Raw genomic sequence first — 25,875 nt, forward strand, 5'->3', positions numbered from 1 at the left:
AGTATAGAATCTAAGCAGGCTGAAGGAGAGAGGGAACAGTTGAGAGACCTCAGAGGTTGATGAAATCACTGAACAGATACTTAAAATGGGAGTGAATGAGTGAGAGAGTTAGGAAGCAGGGAAAATTATAGTGTCCCTGTGTTTACTTTAACTCTTTACATATGTTTACTTGAAGAATGGGCTCTTCTAAAAACGTAAAGCTGATAGAACAAACTAATTTATGGGAATAAGGAGCTCTTTTCACTGAAAAAGTAAAAAAATGAAAGATGCAAACCCAAAGATGCTCATTTCAATTTACTTTTTTAGTTGCAGGATCCAGTGATTCCCACAGATCCTGAATTTAAAAAAATTATAAAAACCAATTGTTGCCCTGGCCAGAGTGGCTCAGTTTCTTAGAGAGTTGTCCTGTAAGTAAAAGGTTTTGGGTTCTATTCCCCATCAGGGCACATACCTAGGTTGCACTTTTGATCCCCAGTTCTGACATGTACTGGAGGCAACCAATTCGTGCTTCTTTTTCACATTGATGTTTCTCTCCTCTCCCTCTCTTTCTAAAAACAATGAAAAAATATACTCAGATGAGGATTAAATTTTAAAAAAAGGAAAATATCATGTTAAGTAAACATTGTATTTTGTGTCTTTTCGGGAAGTACCGTACAAAGAATATTTTTTCCCCTCAGTCATTTGAGAGAATATTGCTGATAAGATTTTCCATAAGCCCCAGTGTTTTAGTGTATATTTCCTATGTTACCAAAGTATATCTAATCTTTAGGCTCAGATTAAGTTTAGCCAGTTGTCCCAATATTATCCTTTATAGCAAAAGGATCCACTTCATAATCATGCTAAGTTTATTAGGAAGATGTACTTTAAGTATCCCATTCATAATCAGACTTTTCTAATCTATTCAGTTATATCTGTGTAAATTCCTACTTTACTGTTTTATTCAGTGGATTATAACCTTATACTGTCATTGATTTTGATGTTCAGAATTGGGCAGTAGGAACCCTTCAAATTAGATCCTTTGTCCTTTTGACATGTACCTGTCATTCCTTGATCATTTCTTTACTTTCATGTTCTTGGCTCATCTTGTGCTCTACTGCCTTCAGGTCTGAGAATCAGCCATTTCTTCAAGAAACCCTGGTTCTTTTCACTTGAAAATGGCTTTTAATACCACGATCTGGGTGCCAAATGTTTTTAATGCTTTTGGGTGTTGTTCCTCTCAGGCTCTGTGGATAGAGCTAATAATTATTTTTTTAATCTGTTTATCTGTCATATATATAGTCTGTCCAGAAGGTATCCTGCCATGTAATATTAAAAATAGAGACATTTATTAAAGAAGCTACAAGATACGAGAAACATTATACATAGGACAATGATGCCTCAGGTCCCCTTCAAAGTAGGCACCTTGGGACCTCACATGGTTCTCCCAGTTGCCATCAGCTGCCCTGTCATATTTTCCTGAATCTCATTGACAGCCTGAAATCTCTTCCCTTTCAAAGGTGATTTTAGTTTTGGGGAAAAGCCAGAAGTCACAGGGCACCAAATCTGGGCTGTAGGGGTGCCTAGCCACCTGGGTAATTGGATGTATTGCCAAAAAACTCCGCATGACACGTGATGTATGAAGGAGTATGTTTTTGAGATGAAGCTTCCAATCACCAGTTGTCCATAGCTGTGGCTTTCTGAATCATCTGACTAGTTTCCCTGGAGGAATGTTCAAGTTTAATGCCAAATTTGATGTAGATTCGTTGCTCTACTCACTTAGTCATTTGGAATGCAATGGCCGCACAGTACACACGATCACTCATCGGCGTCTATGACCCCCACTGACTAGTACAGTGAAATCATCATTGTTCACACATCCATTCCAGTCCTCTCCTTGGCTGCAGGTTATATTGATAATCTCACACAAACTGTTCTCACTATATTAACAATGGCTGGACTTTTTCTGGACAGACCTTGTATATGCGTGTGTAGAAAAATACATCTAAGTATTTATGTAATAAATGTATAAATAGAATCATGAGCTTATACTGATATTTCCAATGCCTGTCCAACACTACACAGTTTATTCTAGTTTTTTGTCTTTTCATTAAAATTTTTTTTATGTTACTGATTTTAGAGGGGGTAAGGGAGAGGAAGAGAGAAGCAGTAATTGTTCCACTTACTTATTCATGTGTGGGTTGATTGTTGTACATGCCCTGACCTGGGATCAAACCCACAATCTTGGTGTATTGGGGTGGCACTCTTACCAACTGAGCTACCTGGCCAGGGTCCCTTTTCATTTTTGTAACACTAAATCTGACCCTCATTGTCCTCAGTATTATTTAGTTTTTGATCAATCTGCCTAAATGTAACTAATCTCTCATTACCACCTCCACCTACTGCTCACTCAGCTTCTGACACCCTGTGCCATAGTACCGCTTCTGTATGGATGTCATCTTCACCCTGCCAGTGCTGCAGCATACCACGCTGGGTTGCACTTTCCACACTTTGCATATGACCTCCATGCTGGCTGGGCTTCTCACCCCGTGACAGGGTATGACACTCTACATTGGGCTTCCCATTTGTTCCCCCCTCAATAAACTTCTACATTTTTTATTCTGAAGTACATACAAAAAAATACACAGATAATAAATATATACTTTGATAAGTTTTGATAAATATATGTGCCTGTCATCATGCAAGAAGGTTCCCTAGTGTCTTCTTCTATTTAATCTAAATTAATGTTGCTTGTTCTTGAACTTTATATACTTGGGATAACATATATGTCTTAATGATTATAGCTTTAAAGTAAGTCCTGAAATCAAGTGTGTTCTCTAACTTAAAAATATTCTTAATTGTGGTACACACACACACACACACACACACACACACACACACACACCCCCAAACATATGATATAAAACTTACACTCTTAGCCCTGGCTGGTGTGGCTCAGTGGGTTGAGTGTCAGCCTGAGAACCAAAGAGCTGCTGGTTCGATTCCCAGTCAGAGGACATGCCTGGGTTGCAGGCTAGGTTCCCGGGGCGGAGGGGGGGAGCTCTCGAGAGGCAACCACACATTGGTGTTTTTCTCCCTCTCTTTCTCTCCCACTTCCCCTCTCTGAGGATAAATAAATAAAATCTTAAAAAAAAATTACCCTCTTACTGATGTTTAAGTGTATATATAGTTCAGTAGTGTTAACTATGTTCACATTGTGAAAAGATCTTTTTAACTTTCTCATCTTACAGAACCAAAACTCTGTACCCATTGAACAACTCCCTAGTCCTCCTTACCCTCTGCCCCTGGAACCATCATTGTATTTTATGTTTCTGTGATTTTGACAAGTCTATCTTGATATAAATGGAGTCATGCCGTATTTGTTTTGTGTGTATGTGTGTGCGCACGCATGTGTGTATGTTTAAAAATTGTTTTGGGCATTCTGAGTTCCTTGTTTTTCCATATACACTTTTAAATCATCTTGTTAATGTCTATAAAAATCCTATAGTGATTTTTATATGGATTACATTAACACTATCAATTAGGGTGATATTAACATCATAATTATATTGAGTCTTCCCATCCATAAACATAGTATATCTCTCCAATTATTTGGATATTTAAACATTGTTTTATTTTTTAAAGGTTGTATTTGTTCATTTACTTTTAAAGAGAGGGGAAGGGAGAGAGAAAGAAAGGAAGAGAAACATAGATATGTAAGAGAAACATTGCTGTGTTGCCTCTCACACACCCCCAACTGGGGACCTGGCCTGCAACCGAGGTATGTACCTCAACAAGTAATCTAACCCACAACCTTTCAGTTTGCAGGCTTGTGCTCAGTCCCTGAGCCACATCAGCCAGGGCTAATTTTTTAGATATGTAATTTTTCTCAGCAGTATATTACAGTTTTGAGCATAGAGGTTTTACAGATGTTTTATAAATACTTTCATATGTATAAACAAATGTTTTTAAATATAGCCATACATACTCTTAGTTTCTTGGCACTATTTTAGGTGGAATTATTATTAGTAGACTCTAGTTTTGGAATTTTGGGAACCCTGGCCAGTGTGGCTCAGCTGATTGGAGAGTTGTCTCATTAACCAAAGGTTTCAGGGTCTATTCCTGTTCAGGACACACGCCTAGATTTCGAGGCACATATGAAAGGCAACCAATCAATGTTTCTCTCTCACATCAATGTTCTTTCCTTCTCTTCCCCTCTCCCTAAAATCAATAAGCATGCCATTGGGTGAGCATAAAAAAAAAAAATTGAGCAGCAAGTATAGGTAGTTTTCATATACTTTTTCACACACACCTTCATTTTCCCCTACTAGTGAGTATTTCCCAGACACAGTGTTAGCCAGGTTGATTTAAGAAAATATATTTCCCCTTTGCATTAGTATGATACATTTATTACAGTTGATTAGTCAACATTGGTATATTATTAACTACTAGTTTAAGTTAATATTATATAATTTATAGTTTACATGGGGTTCATTCCTTGTGTTGTCTCTTCTATAGGTTTGACAAGCACATAACATATATCTACCACTACAGTATCCTATAGAATAGTTCCACTGCCCTAAAAGTCACCTTTGTTTCACCTGTTTATACTCCCTCACCTTCTCTCCCCTTAGTCCCTAGCAACCACTGATCTGCTGCATAGTTTTTCCTTTTCCAAAATGTCATATAGTTGGAATCATAATACATACATGTAGCCTTTTCAGACTGGCTTCCTTCACTTAGCAATATGCATTTAAGGTTCCTCTCTCTATATATTTTTTGGCTTGATAACCTCAGTTTTTAAAATGACTGAGTAAGATTTCATTGTGTGGCTATACCATAGTTTATCCATTTACCATTGAAACACACCAGTGAAAGAAACCTTGGTTGCTTCCAGTTTTTGGCAGTTTCAAATTAAGCTACGATAATTAGTCATGTGAGGCCTTTTTTTATGGACTTAACTTGTTCATTTGAATAAATACCAAGCATTGCTGTGCTATATGGTAAGAGTGTTTTTAATTTTGTGAGAAACTATCAGACTGTTTTGTAAAGAAGCAGTAACATTTTGCATTCCCATCAGCAGTGAACAAGCGAATTCCTGTTGTCTTACATCTTCAATAGTATTTTGTGTTTCAGTGTTTTGGGTTTTCACCATTCTAACAAGTGTGTGGTGGCAGAGTAATTTAATTTGCAATTCTCTAATGGCATATGATGTTGAACATCTTTTCATATGCTTATTTGTGTTGTGTGTATCTTTGGTGCATGTCTGTTCATATCATTAACCCATTTTTTTAATTGGATTGTTATCTTGTTCAGTTTTGAGAGTTTTTTGTATATTTTGGATAACAGTCCTTTTTCAGCTTGTTTTTTCATTCTCTTAACAGCAACTTTTGTAGAGCAGAGTTATTCATTTTAATTTTAATTAAGTCTAATTTATCAGGTTTTTCTTTCATGGATAACACTTTTGGTGCTGTATGTAAGAAATCATTGCCAAACTCAAAGTCACTTAGATTTTCTTCTGTTGTGGCTTCAAGTTGTTTTATAGTTTAATGTTTTACATTTATGTCCATGATTCATTTTGAGTTCATTTTTGTGACAGATGTAAGGTCTGTGTCTTGATTCACTTTTTTGCATGTGGTGTTCATGTTTTCCCGTGCCATTTGTCAAAAAGACAATCTTCCACTGAATTGCCTATGCTTCGTTGACAAAGATTAGTTTGACTATATTTGTTTGGGTCTATTTTTTGGGTTTCTCTTCTGCTCCATTGATTTACTTGTCTCTTCTTTTGTCATTACTGCACTGTCTTGATTACTGCAGTTTCATAATAAGTCATGAAGTTGGGTAGTGTCTTTTTTTTCTTTTTCAATAGTATGTTGACTATGCTAGGTCTTTGACCTTGCCATATAAACTTTAGAATCAGTTTGTCAATATTCACAAAATAACTGGCTGAGAATATTGTTTTTTAAATGGTAGTAAATTTTTGTTTCTTTAATAACTGGGAGAGGTGAAAGCCTGAGGTATGAAAGATTGAAAATTATCAGATGGGCTTGGTTTGGTTTCAGTTCAAGATGGTGACATAAGAGGCTCTTAAACTCACCTCCATCCATGGACACACCAAATCAACAGCTACACACAGAATTCCCTCTGAAAGGATCTAGAAACTAGTTGAGCAACTCCTACATTGGGCAAACAAGGGAAAATACCCACATTAAAATGGTTAGGAGCAGCTGAGACACACACTCTTTTCACAAACCTTATCCCTGGCACAGGAGGGAACTCACAGTTCCCAACTTCTCCCCGAGGAATGAAGGGTTTGGACACAATATCTAGCATGACAACATTTAAGATTTTCTCCCAAGGGATGGCCCCCAATACACTTAACTCTGAAAGACAAGATTTATGTCCACAGGATGCTGAAGACTATAAAAAACAGTTCTTAACAGTCCCTCAAGGACTTGCCATGGCTTCCCCTCCCCTACTCAGGGCTCAGTGCAGAAGCAGAAGACAGAAATGCCTATCTCCCCATATTTCTCTGAAAGAGGACTACTTGCTTATTTTAAAACCTGCTGCCCACAGGTTGAGTTTCTACTTTAGCACACATCTGCGTACAGACTACAGTATTCCTCAGAAATCTGGCGGGCTGGCCATTGCCATCTCCACAGTCTCCCTCTGGCCCACTCCATTTCACTTGTGTCTCCCTGGAATGAGCTTATATGCTCATCTGGTGTCCTGGCTTTTGTGGCTGCTTCCCAGGGCATATACATTTTGATTGCCTGGTCCTGGTGGACAGCAGGGCTTGTGTTAGTGGGTCCCACAGGACCATATCAAAGAAATGTTCTTAACTGACTCTCTGTCCTACGTCCCTTGCCACTCAGGGCTTAGCACAGAGGGAGCAGACTGAAAAACCCAGTTCCCAGCCTCTGTCTGAAAGACATCCACTGGCATACTTTAAGAGCTGCTGCCTGAGGGTCCCACTTCCAGTTAGCCTGCATCTAGGTGACGGACTGAGATCCTCCCCGCTGGGACATTGGCAGGTCTTGGCACACCCTCACCTACTAGGAGCCACTAAGAACAAAGAAGACATCTTGGACCATTACAAAGATTTTAGTGACAGCTAAGAACTGGGGGCTGGTTGAATGATAAGTTTCATTTTCTACGGACTACTCCATCAAGACAGGGAGAAGTGGCTGTTTTATCTAATACACAGAAACCAGCTCAGAGAGTCAAAGCGAAATGAAGAAGCAGAAATACTTTACAAAGTAACAGGATAAGACTTCAGAAACAGACCTTAATGAAACAAAGATAAGTGATTTACCTGATAAAGATTATAAAACAATGGTCATAAAAATTCTCACCGAGGTTCGGAGCCCTTTAGATTTGAAAGAGCAATAAAGAATTTTTCAGGCAAGCAAAAACTTAAGGAGTTCACTTACCATTAGACCAGCCTTACAAGAGACTTTACAGGGACTTCCTCAGGCTGAAACTAAAGGATGCTATTTAGTAACAGGAAAACATAAGAACATATAAATCTCAGTGATAATGATAGATGTATAGTTAAATTCAGAATGCTCTAATGTAATGATGGTGGCTAATCATCTATAAATCTAGTGCAAAGTTTAAAAGAAAAAAACAGTAAAAATAACTAACTACAGTAATTTGTTAATGGATACACAAAGTAAAAAGATAGAAATTTTGGCATTAAATATAAAATGTAGAGGGGGACAAGTAAAAATATAGTGTTAGTGTGCATTTTAACTTATATTATTGTCAGCTTAAAATACACTGTTAGAAATGTTTTATATAGGCCTTATTGCAACCATAAAACAGACCTATAATAGATACACACACAAAAAGCCAAAAAGAAAGAAATCTAAGCATATACTAAAGAAAATAATCAAGTCACACAGGAATAGATAAAGAGAACAATAACAGAACAAAGGAATTACAGAATGGCCGACAAAATGGTAACAGTAAGTTCATACCTATCAATAATTACTTTAAACATAAATAGATTAAAATTTCTAATCAAAAGACATGGAGTACCTTAATGGATAGAAAAACAAGACCCTACTGTATGCTGCCTACCAGAGACACTTCGGCTTTAAGGACACATATTGAAAGTAAAGAGATGGAAACCAAAAGAAAGCAGTGGTAGCTACACTTAAATCATACAAGGCAGACTTTGAAACAAAGACTAATGAGAGACAAAGCCATTATATAAAGATAATATTGTCAATGAAACAAAAGGATACAACTTTTATAAATATTTATGCATTCAACATAGGAGCACCTAAATATATAATACAAGTAAATATTAACAGGCCTGTAGAGAGAATAACACAATAAAAGTAGGGGATTTCGGTACTCCACTTTCAGTAATGGATAGATTATCCAGACAGAACATCAGTAAGAAACATTGGGCCCTGGCTGGTGTGGCTCAGTGGATTGAGTGCCAGCCTGTGAACCAAGGGGTTGCCAGTTCGATTTTCAGTCAGGGCACATACCTGGGTTTTGGGCCAGGTCCCCAGTCAGAGGAATGCAAGAGGCAACCAATTGATGTTTCTCTCCCTCTCTTTCTTCCTCCCTTTCCCCCTCTTTAAAACTTAATACATAAAAATCTAAAAAAAAAAAAAAAAATTGAACTTAAAATACATGTTAGTCCAAATGGACTTAATGGACATTTACACAACATTTCATCCAACATCAGCATACAAATGTTTTTCTTTACCACACAAGGACATTCTCCAGGATAGATCAAATATTAGGCCACAAAACAAGTTTAATTAAATTTATGAAGATTGAAATCATATCAAGCATTTTTACAATAATGGTATGAAACTAGGAATCAACCTTAAGAAGAAAACTAGAAAATTCAGAAATGCATGGAGATTAAACAACATGCTACTAAACAACCCATGGGTCAATGAAGAAATTAAAAAAGAAATCAACATAGTTTTGGAAAGCCTAGCCAGAGCAGTTAGGCAAGCAAGACATCAAAATTGGAAAGGATGAAATAAGAATGTCACTCTTTGCAGATGACATATGCATAGAAAACCCTAAAGACCACACCAAAAAAAACTAATCAAATTTAGTACAGTTGCAGTGTACAAAATCAACATACAAAAATCTGTTGCATTTCTATACACTAATAACGAACTACCAGAAAGAGGAATTAAGAAAAAAAAATAAACTCCCATTTATAATTGCATGGAAAAGAATAAAATACCTGGGAATAAATTTAACCAAAGAGGTGAAAGATCTGTACACTGAGAACTATGAGACATTGAGGAGGACACAAATAAATGGAAAGATATTCCTTTTTCATGGATTTGGAAGAATTAATATTGTAAAACATTCATACTGCCCTAAATGATGTACAGTTTCAGTGCAATCCCTGTCAAAATGCCAGTGGAATTTTTCACAGAAATAGAAAAATCAATTTTGAATTTGAATGGAACCTTAAAAGTCCCTGAATAGCCAAGCCAAAGCTATCTTGAGGAAAAAAACAAAGCTGGAGGCATCACATGTCCTCATTTCAAAGTATAATACAAAGTTATAGAAATCAAAACAGTATAGTATTGGCATAAAAAACAGACACATAGATTAATGGAGGAGAATTAAGATTGCAAAAATAAACCCATGCATATATGTTCAATTAATTTATGTGAGAGATGGTAAGATATGTAATGGAGAAAGGATAGTCTCTTCAATAAATGTTGATGGGAAAACTGTCTCCCTGTCTGACACCATACACAAAAACTCACTCAAAATGGATAACAGACTTGAATGTAACACCTGAAACCATAAAATTCTTAGAAGAAAACAGGGGTGTAAGCACCTTGACATTGGTCTTGGCAGTGATTTTTTGGATTTGACATCAAAAAGCAATGAGCAGCAGAAGCAAAAATAAACAAGTGGGACTACATCAAACTCAAAAGCTTCTACATGACGAAGGGAACCATCAGTAAAGTGGAAAGGCGGCTTACATAATGAGAGAAAATATTTGTAAATCATATCTGGTAAGAGGTTAGTATCTACTACCATGCAGTAGTTTTGCCTGATCTTAAATCCTATATAAATGGAATCATACATCTTGTGTCTTACCTTCTGTTCAGTATTTTTGAGATAAATACAGTTTGTTGCATTTACCAATACTTCATTCTTTGTCATTTCCATGTAGTAATATTTCAATGTACAAATATATGAATAAACAACAATTTGTTTATTGAAAAAATAAAATATATAAAGAACTCATATAACTCAGTAGGGAAAAAAACCCAAATAATTTGAATGAAAAATGGGCAGAGGAACTGAATAGATATTTTTCTAAAGACATACAAATGACTAGCAGGTACAGGTAAAGATGCTCAATATCACTAATCATCAGAGACATGTAAGTCAAAATCACACTGAGATATTACCTCTCATCTGTTATAGTGGCTGTCATAAAAAAGAGAAGAGGTAAGTGCAGGTGAGGATGTGGAAAAAAGGGAACGCTGGTGCACTGTTGATGGCCATGTAAATTGGTGCAGTCAGTACAGAGAACAGTATGGCAATGCCTCAAAAAATTATATATAGAAAGAACTGTGATGTGACCCAGCAATTTTACCACTGGATATTTATCCAAGAGAAAGGAAATCACTATCTTAAAGGGATACCTGTCACCTCCATGTTCTTTGCAGCATTATTTACAATAGCCAAGACATGAAAAGAGCTGAAGTGCCCATCAGTAGATAAATGAATACATTAAGATGTGGTAAACATATGCACACTGGAATATTATTCAGCCATAAAAATGAAGGAAGTCCTGCCATTTGTGATAACATGAGTGGACCTTGAGGGCACTGTGCTAAGTGAAATAAGTCAGACAGAGGACAAATACTATATTGTAGGCTCACTGATAATGTGGAATCTGAAAAAACTGAACTCATAAAAACAAAACAGATTTGTGTGGACAGAGGCAGGGGGTAGGAGAGGGTGCTCTTAGGACAGGGAGGGTGAAATGAGTGCAAGTGGTTAGAAGATACAAACTTTCAATGATAAGTTCTGAGGATATAATGTGCAACACAGTGTCTATAGATAACACTAATGTGTATTTGAGAGTTGCTATGTCAATCTTAAATGTCCTCATTACAAGAACAATCATATCTTTATATGGTGATGGATGTTAACTAAACTTACTCTGGCTGTCATTTCATAATACTGGGTTGGCCAGAAAGTCTGTTAGGTTTTTTCTGTAAAATAAAAGACACATTTTTTATTTCCACCAATAACTTTATTGATTTGGATATCTTGAGTATGTCAGCCTTCTCTTGTTATTGGCTTCTAGTGGGTAGAGGCCAGGGGTGCTGCTAAACATCTTCCAATGCATAAGACAGCCCCACAGCAAAGAATTATTTGACCAAAATGTCAAAGGTATCAAGAAACCTCACAGACTACTTTTGGCATGTGCGATCAGTCACAGCACCTTGTCCATTCACTACACAAATTTTTTTTGGCATTTTAGTTACGTTTTTACCTTGAAATAATAAAGCTTAATACACCAAAAATGCTATGTATCTTCAGTATTAAAATAGCTACACAGAAATTCACCAATTTTGGTAATTTTTTTTAAATGCACTCTGATGTGACAGCTGTCACAATACAACCTAACAAAATTGCTTCAAATGAAGTTACAGACAACTAAGCACTACTAGAGCCATCATACAGAAAAAAACATAATGCACTTTTTGGCCCACCCAGTACATACCTATGTGCAATAATTACATTGTACACCTTAAACTATTACAATATTATGTCCTTTATGTATTAAAAAACTGGAAAAAATAATGTTGAGATGGAAATAGACTGAGTGGGTGGGGGGGATAAGAATTAGATACATTAATAATTGAAATTTGTGGAAAAGAGGAACAGTGATAGTACCAGAATCTGTAAACATTGTTCTTCACTTTAATAATAGCACTCCCATAATGTATTTGGCTGAAATAAATCAATTTTGATCATTAAAGTGAGGTTTTTTAATGTTTCATTTTTTTAAAAAGCTAAAGTGAGTTATGAGCCTTCTAGTTTTACTTAAATTGTCCTATAACTTTTTTTTTTTTTTAACCAAGCTCTGGCCAGTTTTATTAAAGAAAAATTTTGCATGATTTAACTTCTCACTACTGCCTTCTGGCATGCTTCTAATGATATCAGAATCACCTGGATCAGTGATAGCTAGTGTGTATACTCTGTAGTGTTTTCCACATGCTGTGCCCAACTCAGTATTATTGCCACTGTAGTGATGGACACCAGTCTTGCCAATATGGCATAGCACTCTTGTTTCCCTCAGGGCTGGACAGTTGTTGGCAAGGATGACCAGTTTTGCTTTGCCTTATCTAATCATCTTCAGAGTCAGCTTGTACCCTGGCACTTACTTTCCACTTTTCATAACAAGTTGGAGCCTAGAGTAGATCGACTCCAATGACTTTTACATCATGTTCGTGGCAGCCATCTTCCTGCCTTACGTTTGGGATGGCCCCCAACCAAGAGCCTGTCCTATAATTTTTTTTATTGTCCTATGATTTTTCATAGTTTTTTAGCACACATGCCATGCACACATGCAGGTGTCATTTTTTACTAAATGTTTACTGATCACCTTCTTTGGGTGTTATACTGCCCTTAATAATTTACCCTGTGTTCTAAACATCAGGCTAGGCTTTGATCCCATTCTTTGAGAAGCTGACAGTGGGAATTTCAGATATTATTGCAAACACTGTTGGCCACTCAACATAAGGGGAATTTTGCTGGGAACTCTAGGAAAGATTTTTTATTATTATCAAAAAACAAACACTGTTTCGCTGTTGTCTTTCATTTCTGTTTTGGACACTAGTGTGAGAAGTGATGCCTGAAGCTGAAACTTATGACTGAGAGTCTGTAAGCATTAGAATCAAAGCGAACATGTAGTAGATGAAGCAATAGAAAAAAAGAGTCTTGTCACTTCGGAGATTCTTGAAAGTTCAGTATACACTTACCATATGATCCAGCGTTCCTACACCAATAAACAATTTCATCATAAGTTATTTCAGAAGAGAGAGATTTAGAAGACCATCAGCCACTTGTCTTGACTATCAACAATGGCTGAGTGTGTTTTGACTTTAAATATTTATGTGCCTCAATTTTGACAATAGCAGTATATGGGAATTTGAAATAAACTGTAAATCAGTTATTTATTTTCACTTAACAGATTCACAACTGTAATTCTTTAATATTTTCTTTTGATGGTTTTGTAATGACTTAATTTTTTTTTTTTTTTTAGACTTCATGCAGCTTGTCAAAATACTATGGTATAAAGTAATAAATTTAGTTTAGTCATTTCATTCATGGTAGAAGATCATGCCTGTCTCTCCCACAAAGCATCTATTGCTATCTTATAGAGAGTGATTTTTGGCCAAAGTTACTCTTGTTTTTGACCTATATCTTTTAATATGTTGGCTCAGGATGGTAATTACTAGAGGCATAAATTTCTCCCACTTCAATGCAGTATAATGCTATGACATATAGAGCAGTCTGTGAAAGAAAACTTCAGTAATCACTTCTGAAGATAGCTATACTTTTCATCTCTAATGTAAACTTGGCAGACTTGGATCTGTTGATTTCACTGTAGGTAGCGATTCTTTAATCTGCTAGAGAGCTTTTATCATTTCTCAGTCAAGAAAACCATTTGTCTAAATCTATTTTTATTCAGTGACTAAGTGAGGATTTACTGATAGAGTGATGCTTCTGGGAAGGGTATAAACAGTTTCTGAAATAAATGATAACTTTTGATAACAAAGAATATGTGGGGGTCTCATACTTTAAAAAATATTTTTCCCTTTAATTCAGGCATGCCTAAATTGATAGAAACTACTAGAATTAGTCTTAAGGAACTTGCTGGTATGAGTAAAAATTCAAATATGTATTCATCATAATATTAACATGTTAAATAGATACATAACCGGTGACTTCTATTTATTATATTGATATATTTTCTCTCCTTTACACCCCCTTTTTTTACTATTTTAAAAAAGAAAGTCCTACCTGGTGTGGCTCAGTGGATTGAGTGCCAGCCTGCTAAGGGTTGCTGGTTCGATTCCCAGTCAGGACACATGCCTGGGTTGCTGACCAGGTCCCCAGTTGGGGGTGTGCAAGAGGCAACCACCCATTGATGTTTCTCTCCCTCTCTTTCTCCCTCCCTTTCTCTAAAAGTAAAATAAAATCTTTAAAAGATAAATAGATATAAGTATATAATTTGTCCTTTACTGCTGTCCTTAGAAGCTATTTTAAGAAAAATAATGTTAAAATATAACTTACTTACTGTGAGCATTCTGTTTGACCTGGTTCTTGAGCTAACTTTTCATCTGCTGTCTTTTAGTAACTGTATAAATAAACTATTTAATGTCCTTGTGAAATGGAAACCCCAATTAGCCTGTGTCTTCACACTATTCAATTCAAATGAAATAATACTAACTTCCTGCTGGTGGAATTCTAGGAGTTCTCAAGGTAAATTAGGGTTCTCTTTACTTTTATTATTTGGTTATGTCACTGGCAATCCATTTTCTGTTAAGCAAGACTATCGTAATTACTCAGTATTTATTTTGTATCGATTATAAGCAAGAAACTTAAGGAGATGACAAGATCTTTTTAAAAATTATTCATAGATTTTTGAGAGAGGGAGTGATTGATTTGTTGTTCCACATATTTACATATTTATGCATTTATTGGTTTCTTCTTGCATGTAGCCTGACCAGATATCGAACTGCCAACCTTGATGTATGGGGACAACACTCTCATCAACTGAACTACCCGGCCAGGGCTTATATGACAAGATCTTTAATTTCAAAGGCTTATAATCAAATCAACTATTAGAATACATACTAATAAAATGTGGTACGTTGTAATGGTCTAATGTGTAGATAGTTGTACTCCAGCTGTTGATGATGAATTGGTTATTAAAGTTTTCACAAAGGATGTAGGATATGAGACAGTCCTTAAATAAGACAGAACAGTTAAGAGATCATTCTTAGTATAAAGGCTAAGAATGGATGTTCTCTGTGTTTATTCACTAGCTTTTTGAAACATGAATTTAAATAAGGAGTTGATACTGAAGGGACTCAAATGACAAGCCAAAAAGTTTGTAACTGGGAAGCAAATACTCGTTTTGAGCCCTGACCAGTGTGGCCTAGTTGGTTGGGTGTCATCCCATAAAATGAAGGGTTGCTGGTTTGATTACCCATCAGGGCACGTGTCTGGGTTGCAAGCTCAGCCCCCATTCAGGGCGCATGTGAGAGGAAATGATCAATGTTTCTCTCCCTCTCTTTTTCCCTCCCTTACCCTCTCTCTAAATATAAATAAATAAAAATTTAAAAAAAATAGGAATTAGTTTTGAGCAGTGGGTGGTGGTGATAAAGAAATAGGATGTTTAAAATTTTAGTTCAGTTATTTTGCCTTCTTAAATGAGAGGTACCACATAAACTGATACTGAATATTCATTTTTCATTAACTATGGAAGAGACTGTACTGATGTCCCAAGCATAGATTAGAAATTTGGAATCTTAACTGTGAGTTTTTGCCATATATGTAGGAAGTAAAGGTATTATTCTGGTCTGTAGGCACATGTTAAAATCATTTTTTTCCCAGCTGAAGGCACTTTTTGGTTTTCTGCAGGTTTCTAACCTTGCAAGTATTGTATATGTTTTCCTAATGTGTACATGCAAGTAATACATGGAAAAGGAGAGCTGTGTCTGATTACTTCACCTAATGTTACATGTGTCTAAGTGCAATGGAGAAAGTTAATGACAAGTATTAGAGAAATAACCTCCATCTGTTAATATAACAGTGGATAGAAATAAAAATATAAAGAACAACAGATAAGGTAGTACAGTTTTCCAAATCTTATAAATGAGACTATTATGTGAGTGATATTGTAATTTATGAAAATTTGGGTGTTAGTTGAATGCTCAAAATTGTTTGTATACGCTAAGACACATACTACTTCTGTCTTCAAAAAATTTTATAGTATAAGGGAAGAAAGTACAGATTGACAGTTTCTCATACAGAGACATACTCCCACCAGTTAAGATGGGACTGTCTAAATAAAACATCTTAAATTGTATTTCCATGTTCTTACTAATATTGTTTGAAGAACTTTGGGTGAAGAACAAAGATAATCGGAGAATATTAGGTACAGTTGGAAATATGAAAAAGAATGAGGAAAAACATAAATTCATAATGTTGCTTATGTAGGTAAAGCACTAATTGCTGACCTCGTCTCATCGCCCTCATTTTTTTCCTTAGTATACATTATGACTGTAGATGTATTTTCTGAATTCAGAGAAATGTATTTTGTTAATGATTAGCTGTGTGGAAGCCTAAAGTCATTGTGCAGTTTTAATAATGCAAGGAAAACAGAAAGATGAGAATAAACAATTTTTACTACTATAATTAAGTAAACATATTCTTGGATTATGTACCCATTTGAATGGTCATCTCACAGGTTTACATAAGAAACTTACAGACTAGATACTTTTGCTTTATTGTGTATTATTTATATGATAATAACCAAGCAGTTCCAGTTCTCTTCTTCTTTGAAATTTTAAGGGAAATATTTAATGAAAGTGAAACGTAAGTGTGTATTAATGATAAGAATATTTTTTTGTTAAGGATACTCACCTGGATTATCAAAATACCATCAGCATTGGCTGGTGTGGCTCAGTGGATTGAGTGCCAGCCTGTGGACTGAAAGGTCACCGGTTCGGTTCCTAGTCAGGGCACATGCCTGGGTTGCTGGCCAGGTCCCTAGAGCAGGGTGTGTGATTGATATATCTCTCACACATTAATGTTTCTCTCCCTCCCTTCCCATCTCTCTGGAATAAATTAATAGAATCTTAAAAGAAAAGGAAAATAGCATCAAAATTGTCTCATTTTAAACTTTTGTCTTGGGCTTGGTCCTGACTTGGGACGCTGGAGAATTCCCACGGGGATGAGGTTTGTTTAAGAATTTTTGTTTCTCAGTTTTATTTTCACTTTGGATTTGTGCACAAGATCAGCTTCCAGCACTCTGCCTTTGTGTACTCAGTCCACAATGAAAACTAGACCAAAAGTTGAGCTTTCCAAAGCTTTGTTTTAGTCTAGGACTGCTTAATACCACTAGGGGTTTGAAAAGTCCTTTATAGAAGTAGTCTCTGTCATCAGTAAATTGTTTGGGATTGTGTGATTGCTGTCAGTGCTTGATAAATGGTGGGGTCGGAGGAGGGAGGGTGTGTGACCTCATTTCTTACAGGTTCTGTCCAAATTAAAGGGAAGGCCTTTTAATTGTCCTCAGTTTATTTAACTAGGTTTAACCCTGCCTTATCTTTCTGTTAGCCAGTGATAAAAAAGCCAACAAATAACTTCCTTTTGGGTCACATGTACAGTATTAGAAGAGGGCATTTCACATTAAAGGCTTGTGTGTTCCTATAGCTGCCGTGTTGTACAGCCTACTGAGCTTATGTTACCTCATGAATAACTAGTCCAGATGGCTAAACTGTTGGAGGATATAAAACGAAAACCCATTTTAGGAAGTTATTCACTTTGCTCATTTTTGGATAAGAGCCATTCTAATTAGTGGTAACACTCTCAATTTGTTTTAAAATTACATTTTTAACTCTGTTTTTTTTTATTTTTACCTAGATTACAAAATATCCTCCTATGCTTGAGACCTACAGACTACATGTCCTACAAGAACGATCCAGTGGTTTTTCATCCCTTGGAGATATATTAGAAACATAAATATGGTGCCAAAAGAAGTTCTTACCTTTCTCTGACTACGGTTTATTTGGACACACTTTTGTATTGAAGAGAGGTATACATCCTGAGGCTACTCACTGTGGAGAGACTCTATCGTGTAGGATCATGGACCACCCTAGTAGGGAGAAGGATGAAAAACAACGGACCACTAAACCCATGGCACAAAGGAGTACACACTGTTCCCGACCATCTGGCTCCTCAACATCCTCTGGAGTTCTTATGGTGGGACCCAACTTCAGAGTTGGCAAGAAGATAGGATGTGGGAACTTCGGAGAGCTCAGATTAGGTAAGAACTTGGTTATATCAGTGGTTTCCACTAACAACAGCAGCAGCTATAATAAGCTGTGGTGTGTTTTAAGACAGTCTATAATTTTATGGGAATTCTTTTAAGGAAGACCTGTTGTTACAAGGACTAAAGAGTTTGTGAATGAGATTGTCATTATCAGTTATAATTGTTATGCAAGGTTTATGTCTTTGATTATAGGCTTTTAAATTTTCCAACAATTCTGAGATTTTATGATACAGGGAGATCTGCATATAGATAGAATAAAATGAATAAAATGGAGATTCTGATTTAGTTGGTCTGAGAGGTAGAGCCCTAAATTAATTCTGTCTTTTTAACAGATCCCCAGGTACTCTAGATCTATTGGCCCCGAACCCCACACCTTGAGAAGGGAGTAAAGTCTTGTTCAAATTCAAACCCTGCCCCTAATAAAGCAATAATACCCAAATTTAATCTGCAAGGATATACATCCTGTTTAGAGAGGCTTTCCAACTGATACTATGTTTGCATTTCTTCCCAGAAGTCCCAGCATCAGGATTTAGCTAAAACTTGAGGACGAAATTATGCAATTTTATTTCCCACAAGGAAATAGATTTTTTATTTCAAGTATAAATTTTTGAGTGAGATGGTGAATAATGACAAAATATACCAATTTGAAGATATGGAATTGGGAAGGAGGAATATTGGGTATTTATATATGACTCACCTCCTAGATAATTGAGGAAGAGAAAATTAAAGATCTTACAAATGTATGAATTCGGATATCATCTTGGAGAATGTGAAGAGGTCCTCTTTTAAGCTAAAGTGTTTTCTTTTTCTTCATAAACACTGACCCTGTGGATTATTATGAAGACCTCTCGTAGGAGACTTTGGCCCTTAGGGGAATGGGAGTGTAGGAGCATAAGACGATTATTACTTGTTACCTCTGCTACTTCTGACGATTCTGCAAAAGAAGGAAAAAGTCTTACCTTTGGTCCCCCATAGAGAGATTCAGGGAAATACCACGATACTAGCTAGAGATTACTGGGTGCAGAATTGAATTTGGAGGTGCTGAGAATGAATTTATTTTTACTGATAGAAGGCTGGCATCCTGGAATTTGAAGACCTGACTAGGATAATGAAAGGCTCTTCACATTTAGTGATGTGTTCATGTTCGGGTTAGCAAAGCCAGCAGATGCTACAGGCATAGGAGTAGGATGTGTGATTTCATACTGCTTGGGTTCCTAGTAACTACTGAGTTGCTTTAACAGCTACTTTCATAAACATTCATTTACATAATGAATTGACTTTGCTCTAACATTATGGTAGTACTTGAATCAAATAGATTATGACATAAACATCCACAAAATTGTGCTGAGAGGCAGATAATAATGCATATAAATCCATATATTCTCAAAATATCATAAAATTGTTTAATTTCTATAAAATTGAAGAAAAACCTTGGTCAATGAAAACCAAAATTGTTTCATTTACTTAGGTCTAGATTTGTAATATATGATCTTTAAGTTTAGGCAGGGATGGAAAAATCCGTTTAGTTAAAAGGATAAAGGGTAAATTTGTAGCCCATGTGTATTTTCAGAGTAGTAGAGTGTTGTGTTTTATTTCCTCTCATGAATGTAGGATAATTTTGTTCTCATTTTGACTTGCCTGTTGTCAGTAGAAAGACCTTGTCTTTCTTTTCAAGTGGTTTTATTCTTGCGTGCTTATCAGGTTTTCATTAGCCCTGGGACCATATTGTTATAGCATTGTGTCTAGGAGTACTTTTTATCAACAGGAACCAGAAAAGGTACTTTCAGAATCATTTGACATATTTCTAGAAAGAGGGTGTGCATTATACCCCATTCCATCATTTTCTTACTCTGATATTTGTAAGTAGAAGACTGTATAGACAACAGAAAGATGTAAACTAGGACATTCCAAACTCAAGGCAGGTGCAGAGATGGTCATCCACCAAGGCTTCTGGTTACAGGGTTATGACTCTTCTCCAAACTAATTTTTTATTCTAGCCACACTGTCTCTTCTGTCCATCAAACAGCCAAGTGCATTTCTGCTTTGGAGCTTTTATAGTTATTAGTTATTTCTGCCTGCAGATTTTCCCCCCCAAATTTTGCTTAGCTGATTACTTCTCATTCTTCAGCCCTCAGCTTTTATGTTACAGCCTCAGAGAAACTTTCTCTGACTTCTCCACATCCATTTTCTTTGTTTGTTTTATTGATTTTAGAGAGGAAGGAAAAGGGAGACAGAAAGAAACATTGATTTGTTATCCACTTATTTATGCATTAATTGGTTGATTGTTGTATGTGCCTTGACTGGGTGTCAAACCCACAACCTTGGCATATCAGGACGGTGCTCTAACCAGCGGAGCTACAAAGCCAGGGCACCCCTTCTGTTTTAAAGTAGCACATTTCTCTCTCAGCCACATTCTGTCCCGTATAACTGCTTTATTTTATTCATCACATTATCACTATCTGAATTGATTTTATATAGTTGTGTACCTGTTAATTCTCTCTTCTTACTTGAATATAAGCCCCGTAGGGGGTAAGAATTCTGCCTGTATTACTCACTGTTATTTGTGGAATGAATGGATAGATAGCCAGATGAATAGGAAGAGGGAAGAAAAATACCATGGGCTTCCTTGGGCTTCTGGTATGTGGGGGTGGTAGTAGGTAATGGCTTTAATGGCGTGAATTCCAGACTGAACCAAAACTGTAATGTTAGAATTAGTACTTTTTGGTCCTCTGCAGATCTGTTTTCACTTCATTATCCATTTAACAAACATTCCTTAAATGTTTACTATCTTTCCAGACTATGGGAATAATAGAATATGTTTTCTGTCCTTAGGAATTTCACAGCTAGTGATAGAGGGAAAGAAAAAAAACAAATTATAATACAAAGTGATAAGTATTATAATGGTTTGTGTAAAAACTACATCGGCAGAGAAGAGTAATGAAAGTGTCAGAGGCTGAGAGTAGGACAGGACTTCCCATTGGCTGGCACAAGGAAGAAGGGCTCTCTGGCAGCGGGAGGATGCTCAAACATTAGGTGTTGTGAAACTGGTTAGCATATATTAGAGCAGCAATTAGTTATAAATGGCTGGGTAAGGGGGTGTAAAGTGAAAAAGGAAAGTAATAGATGAAGCTATTAGGTAGGGTGGGACCAGATTATGAAGATTTTGCATGGTATTAAAGCATTTAGACTTTAACCTATAGGCAGTGGAGTAGAATCATCAGGGTTTTACAACAGATGAGTGACATGATCTGGTTTGTATTCTAAAAAGATAATTCAGGTAGTTGTAAGATTTGCTCAGATAGGAAAGAGATTGACATCTTACAGATTTTGCTCTAATTGTAGTACTGGACATATTGTATTATCTTCTTCCATCTCTCTGTCTCCAGATAGGCTTGATGGTAGTACTTTGCTTTACTAAATTTTCGTAGTCTCAACTCCTTTTACTGTGTATGGCATATAATAGTCACTTAAGAATGTTTGTTTGGCTCTATAGTCCAGGTCAGAAATGGCCAGGCCTGCTTTTGTTCTTAGCTCTGAAAATGACAATGAGATGGAGAGGAAGGAATTAATTAGGGAGGAATTTCAGAAGTAGACTCTAGGCATGATTTGAGGGGAAGAGGTCAAAGATGACTTAGTTTGTCAGCTTGGGGAGACCAAGTGACTGAGTAAACCTTTAATGGAGAGAAGAAATATAGGACTAGAATGGTGGTGGTGAAATCAGGTTGAGTTTGTGAATATATTGACTTTGAGGAGTGTGCAGCATATACAGAAATGTGAATCTGCAATTTAGAAAAGTTTAGTCTTGAGAATAGGAATTAAGAATTCATCACCATATATGTGTTAATAAACATACAATCCTGGATGATGAGATGATGCTGAACTTGGATGAACGGGAGAAAGAGGGTGCATTTAAGGGATGCTAGACAAGAAGGAGCCTGAAGACTGGAGAAGTTGAAAAGTAAAAAGAAGAGTTTCTAGAGGTGTGGGGTGTTAAGCAGAGCCTTGTGCCCTAAGGGCCAAGCAGGAGACTACTAATTAATTACTGTCTTTGGTCTCTCACTTCTGTTTGTTTATTTCTAAGGTGTTTCTCCTCCCCCCTTTGTTCTTTTTTTCTTTTTAATGAGTGTATGTATTTTGTAATCAGAAAAAAAACAATAAATAGAAAGCAAAAAATATTCTTTATAGAAAAATTTTAAAACAGAAAATGACATGTTTATTTAAAAAATTTTTTTTAAAATTCTACTTTAGAAGTATCTCCAAAGACATATAATTCTTTTTTGTTTTTTAATATTATAAACAGTGATGTACTGAACATTCTTGAAGACACTTGTAGTACATTTCTGTAGTCCAAACTTGGCTGGTTATTTTATTATTCTTAGGATAAATTCTGGAAGTGTACTTTCTGAGTCAAAGGATATGCATATGTACAGTTTTGTCACACATTGTCAGTTTGCCCTCCAGAAAGATGATTTCCATTCACTCTGTGTGTGTGAGTGTGTGTGTGTGCGCGCGCGCGCACATACACGCATTTCTTTGGTTGTTTCCCTGCCCCTTCAAAAGCCTTGAACATTATCAAGAATCTTTTCATCTATGTTAGTCTGATGCAGATAATGGTACCTTACTAGATGTGCATTAGTTCATGGGTGAAGGTGAACATTTTTACACATTAATTTATATTTCTCCTTCTAAGAGCTGCTGCTTGGCAGCCTTTGTCTATTTTTTAATGGGAAGATTATTACTATTCTTACCTCTGTATATTGCCTCAATAGAAAGAAATTTTGAATATTTGAGAAAGGAAGATTGATGAAGATTGGTCATGGATAAAAGGTAGGAGAACACAAAGAACTGGAAACAGATTACAGGTTGCTTTTTTATTAATTGAGAAACATGGGGAATGTTTTGAGGATTTGTTTCTAAGTTGTGAGTCTTCTGCTGAATCAGGCTTAGAAAGAATCATGTAAGCATTAAGATACAAATTATTGTATTCCTACAGAATTAAGAAAATGTGTATCCCTAGTCTACAAATAACTTTTTTTTTCCTTCTTAGTTGCAAGAATAAGTAGATAGGTGACATTTCTTTCATATTAAATAGCTAAATACCTGTGTTTAATATTCTTCACATTATCCTTGTGAAATAGGATATTAGAGAATGTTTTTGCTTATAGACAAGAAAATGGAGGCACGAAGAGTTGACTTTTTTGCTCTTTTCCCTCTTTGGTATCCTGTGAAATATGCAAAAGTACATTAGCACAGAAGGATGTTTCTGACAAAGGTAAATTGGCTAAGGATAGCAGCTTGTCCTGTGACACAATCCTCCTTGGCTTCTAAAATAAGGCACTAACTTTTATGACTAAAGTAGGGTGTATGTGACAGCTTCTCTGCAAATTGTTCTTTTCTTACTTGAATTACTTGACGATCACTAATGAATTTAAATTGGAATTTGTAACTAACATCAGCTTCTGCAGCCAATTCTGTTTTGGGCAGTTGTGATCAATAACAGTTTACAGATGCATATTATCTAAAGCAATTGGTTTCATATTGTGTTCCACAAAGTCTTGGAGCCCCTATTTCCCACTAGAAAAGAATGGAAAAGGAAAAGTGAGCAAGCAGGATTCAGTCTTTCTCTGTTACCTATATAGTAAATTTTAAATAAGATCTTGTTTGAAAGATATGGTTCTGCTACATTAAACATTTTTGAAAATTGGCCCTGGCTGGTGTGGCTCAGTGGATTGAGCACTGGACTGTGAAGCAAAGGGTTGCTGGTTCAGTTCCCAGTCACGGCACCTGCCTGGGCTGCAGGACAGACCCTCAGTAAGAGGCGCAACCACACATTGATGTTTCTCTCCCTCTTTCTAAAAATAAATAAATAAAATCTTTTAAGAGAAAATTTTTTTTGAAAATTGTTCATTTGAAAGGATGTAGTCTTAAGATACGTGAGATTTGAAAGTGTTCTCTAGTTGGAAATGAAGTCATTGTAATATCAAATGTTACTTTTTTATTACTAGTTTCTTAGGAAATCTTAGCATTTTGAAATGGAACTGTCTATATTAGCCAAAACCCAGGCCGGCCAACAAAACAAAACAACAACAACAACAACAACAACAACAAAAACTGATATGCTGTACTTTTTTTATAACCTTGTTAAGATTTTTCAATAACTTTGCAAATTTGTGGGATTTGTGGATGGAACCAACTAAAACAAGTTTTAGATGTCATGCTGTTACTCTTTCCAAATAGTTAAAAGAGTCCTAGAGTCAGATGGACTTTCCAAGTTTCATTATCCTTGCTGTTAACTGCTAACCATTTGGAAAATGTTTCTGCATAGTATACTAACATACTAGTAAAATTAAGCCAATATAAATGAGAAGGACCTCTGGCTTTTTTCTTTAAAGTTGTAGTGCCCTAATCATACTGCCCACTTAAAGAGATGCTCTCTGAATAGTGGATACAATAGGCTAGCCTGTCCTCTTTGCCCTACATAGACCTATAGTAGCCAGTCTGAGTTACATAAAAGTGGCTTCTTGTTTTAACTACTAATTACCTTAAGTTCTTTGGCTGGATTTTGTTTTTTACAAGTTCAAGGTAGTAACTCATCAATGTACTGCTTTCACTTTAGGGCAAGGAAATGTGAAAGCTGGAGATCTAACTCAAACTGAGAGCCTGAGGCTATATGTTCCTTTATCAGTGTGACTGAGAATTGAGACCTGCTCATTCTTTGAAATAATGCTTGGTGTCTGATGAAGCTTATGGTAAATGTTGTCTCTGTAGGTGTCTTAAATGAAATAGGAAGTCTTCATGCAGTGAATTTTATGGGCAGCATCACATCCAGGACTGCTGCAGCAAATGGACTGAGTTTAGATGTAAAGCTCCAAAAACTACTATCTAATGCAGTTTTCCCCCCCCCATTAACAGTAAAAGAACCAATAGCCAGGAAGTGAGCTTGGGAAGCATTGTGGATTTTGTGTAACAGACACTAAAAGCTTTGAGTGCTTGGGATTGTGCCATCTAATCAAGGGTATTTTTCTATGCATTAAATTCCCTGCCTTTCTCACAATTATTGATATATTACATAAATCAGTATATATTCATATATATATCAGTATTTAGCTGAAGCAGTCATTCATTTTAAATGGGCAGGATTTTAACTCTCTATGTAGTTAAATTCTTCCAGAGCAAATTTAAAAAAATGTTTTTATTTATTGATTTTTAGAGAGAGGAACAGGGGGGGAGAGAGAAAGAAGGAAACACCGATTTGTTCTTCTGCTTGTTTATACATTCATTGGTTGTTTCTTGTATATGCCCTGAATAGGGGTTGAACCCACAACCTTGGTGTAATGGGACAGCACTCTAACCAACTGAGCTACCTGGCCAGGGTGTCTTCTAGAGCAAAATTTTTGAGTACTGTCTATCACTGAGGATAGTGACTGAGGAATTGTCTAGCTTCCCAGGTGGAAGAATTTTGTGTAGGCCTGTTCTGTCTTAATGATGCCCCCTGGCAAAGGAATTTATTCAAGTAATGCATAGCTCCAGAGAATTATCTAGTCACTTCCAGTGCTTCTAGGTGTAAGGATAGTTGCTTTGTAGGAGGGTGACATGTGTTCAGTTCTTTTGGTGCCCGCGCCTCCTCCCCCAAAAATAAGCAAATAAAAGCAAGCTAGCATTTTGTGATATGTCAGTCATCATGTTTGGTGTTACACAGACTGTCTCATTTATTATGCTTCTACAATTATATTCTTTTATACAGATATAAAAATTGAAGATGAGGGCATTTCTCAATTTGTCTATCATTTTTATAATTTAGTGAG

General features: G+C 36.2%; 1 protein-coding gene across 1 annotated transcript in view; it reads left to right on the forward strand.

Annotated features, from left to right (window-relative positions):
* The window catches only part of CSNK1G1 (casein kinase 1 gamma 1), a 158,225-nt gene that overhangs the window by 46,408 nt on the left and 85,942 nt on the right, over nt 1-25,875 (forward strand). The window contains exon 2 of the mRNA XM_054565295.1: nt 17,662-18,064. Coding sequence (XP_054421270.1) covers nt 17,884-18,064 — 181 coding nt within the window. The 5' untranslated portion in view covers nt 17,662-17,883. The remainder of the gene's footprint in view (nt 1-17,661; nt 18,065-25,875) is intronic.

This window comes from Pteronotus mesoamericanus, unplaced genomic scaffold (genome assembly GCF_021234165.1).
Source record: "Pteronotus mesoamericanus isolate MK-2021 breed Mesoamerican mustached bat unplaced genomic scaffold, CSHL_Meso_final contig_164, whole genome shotgun sequence".
Taxonomy (NCBI): domain Eukaryota; kingdom Metazoa; phylum Chordata; class Mammalia; order Chiroptera; family Mormoopidae; genus Pteronotus; species Pteronotus mesoamericanus.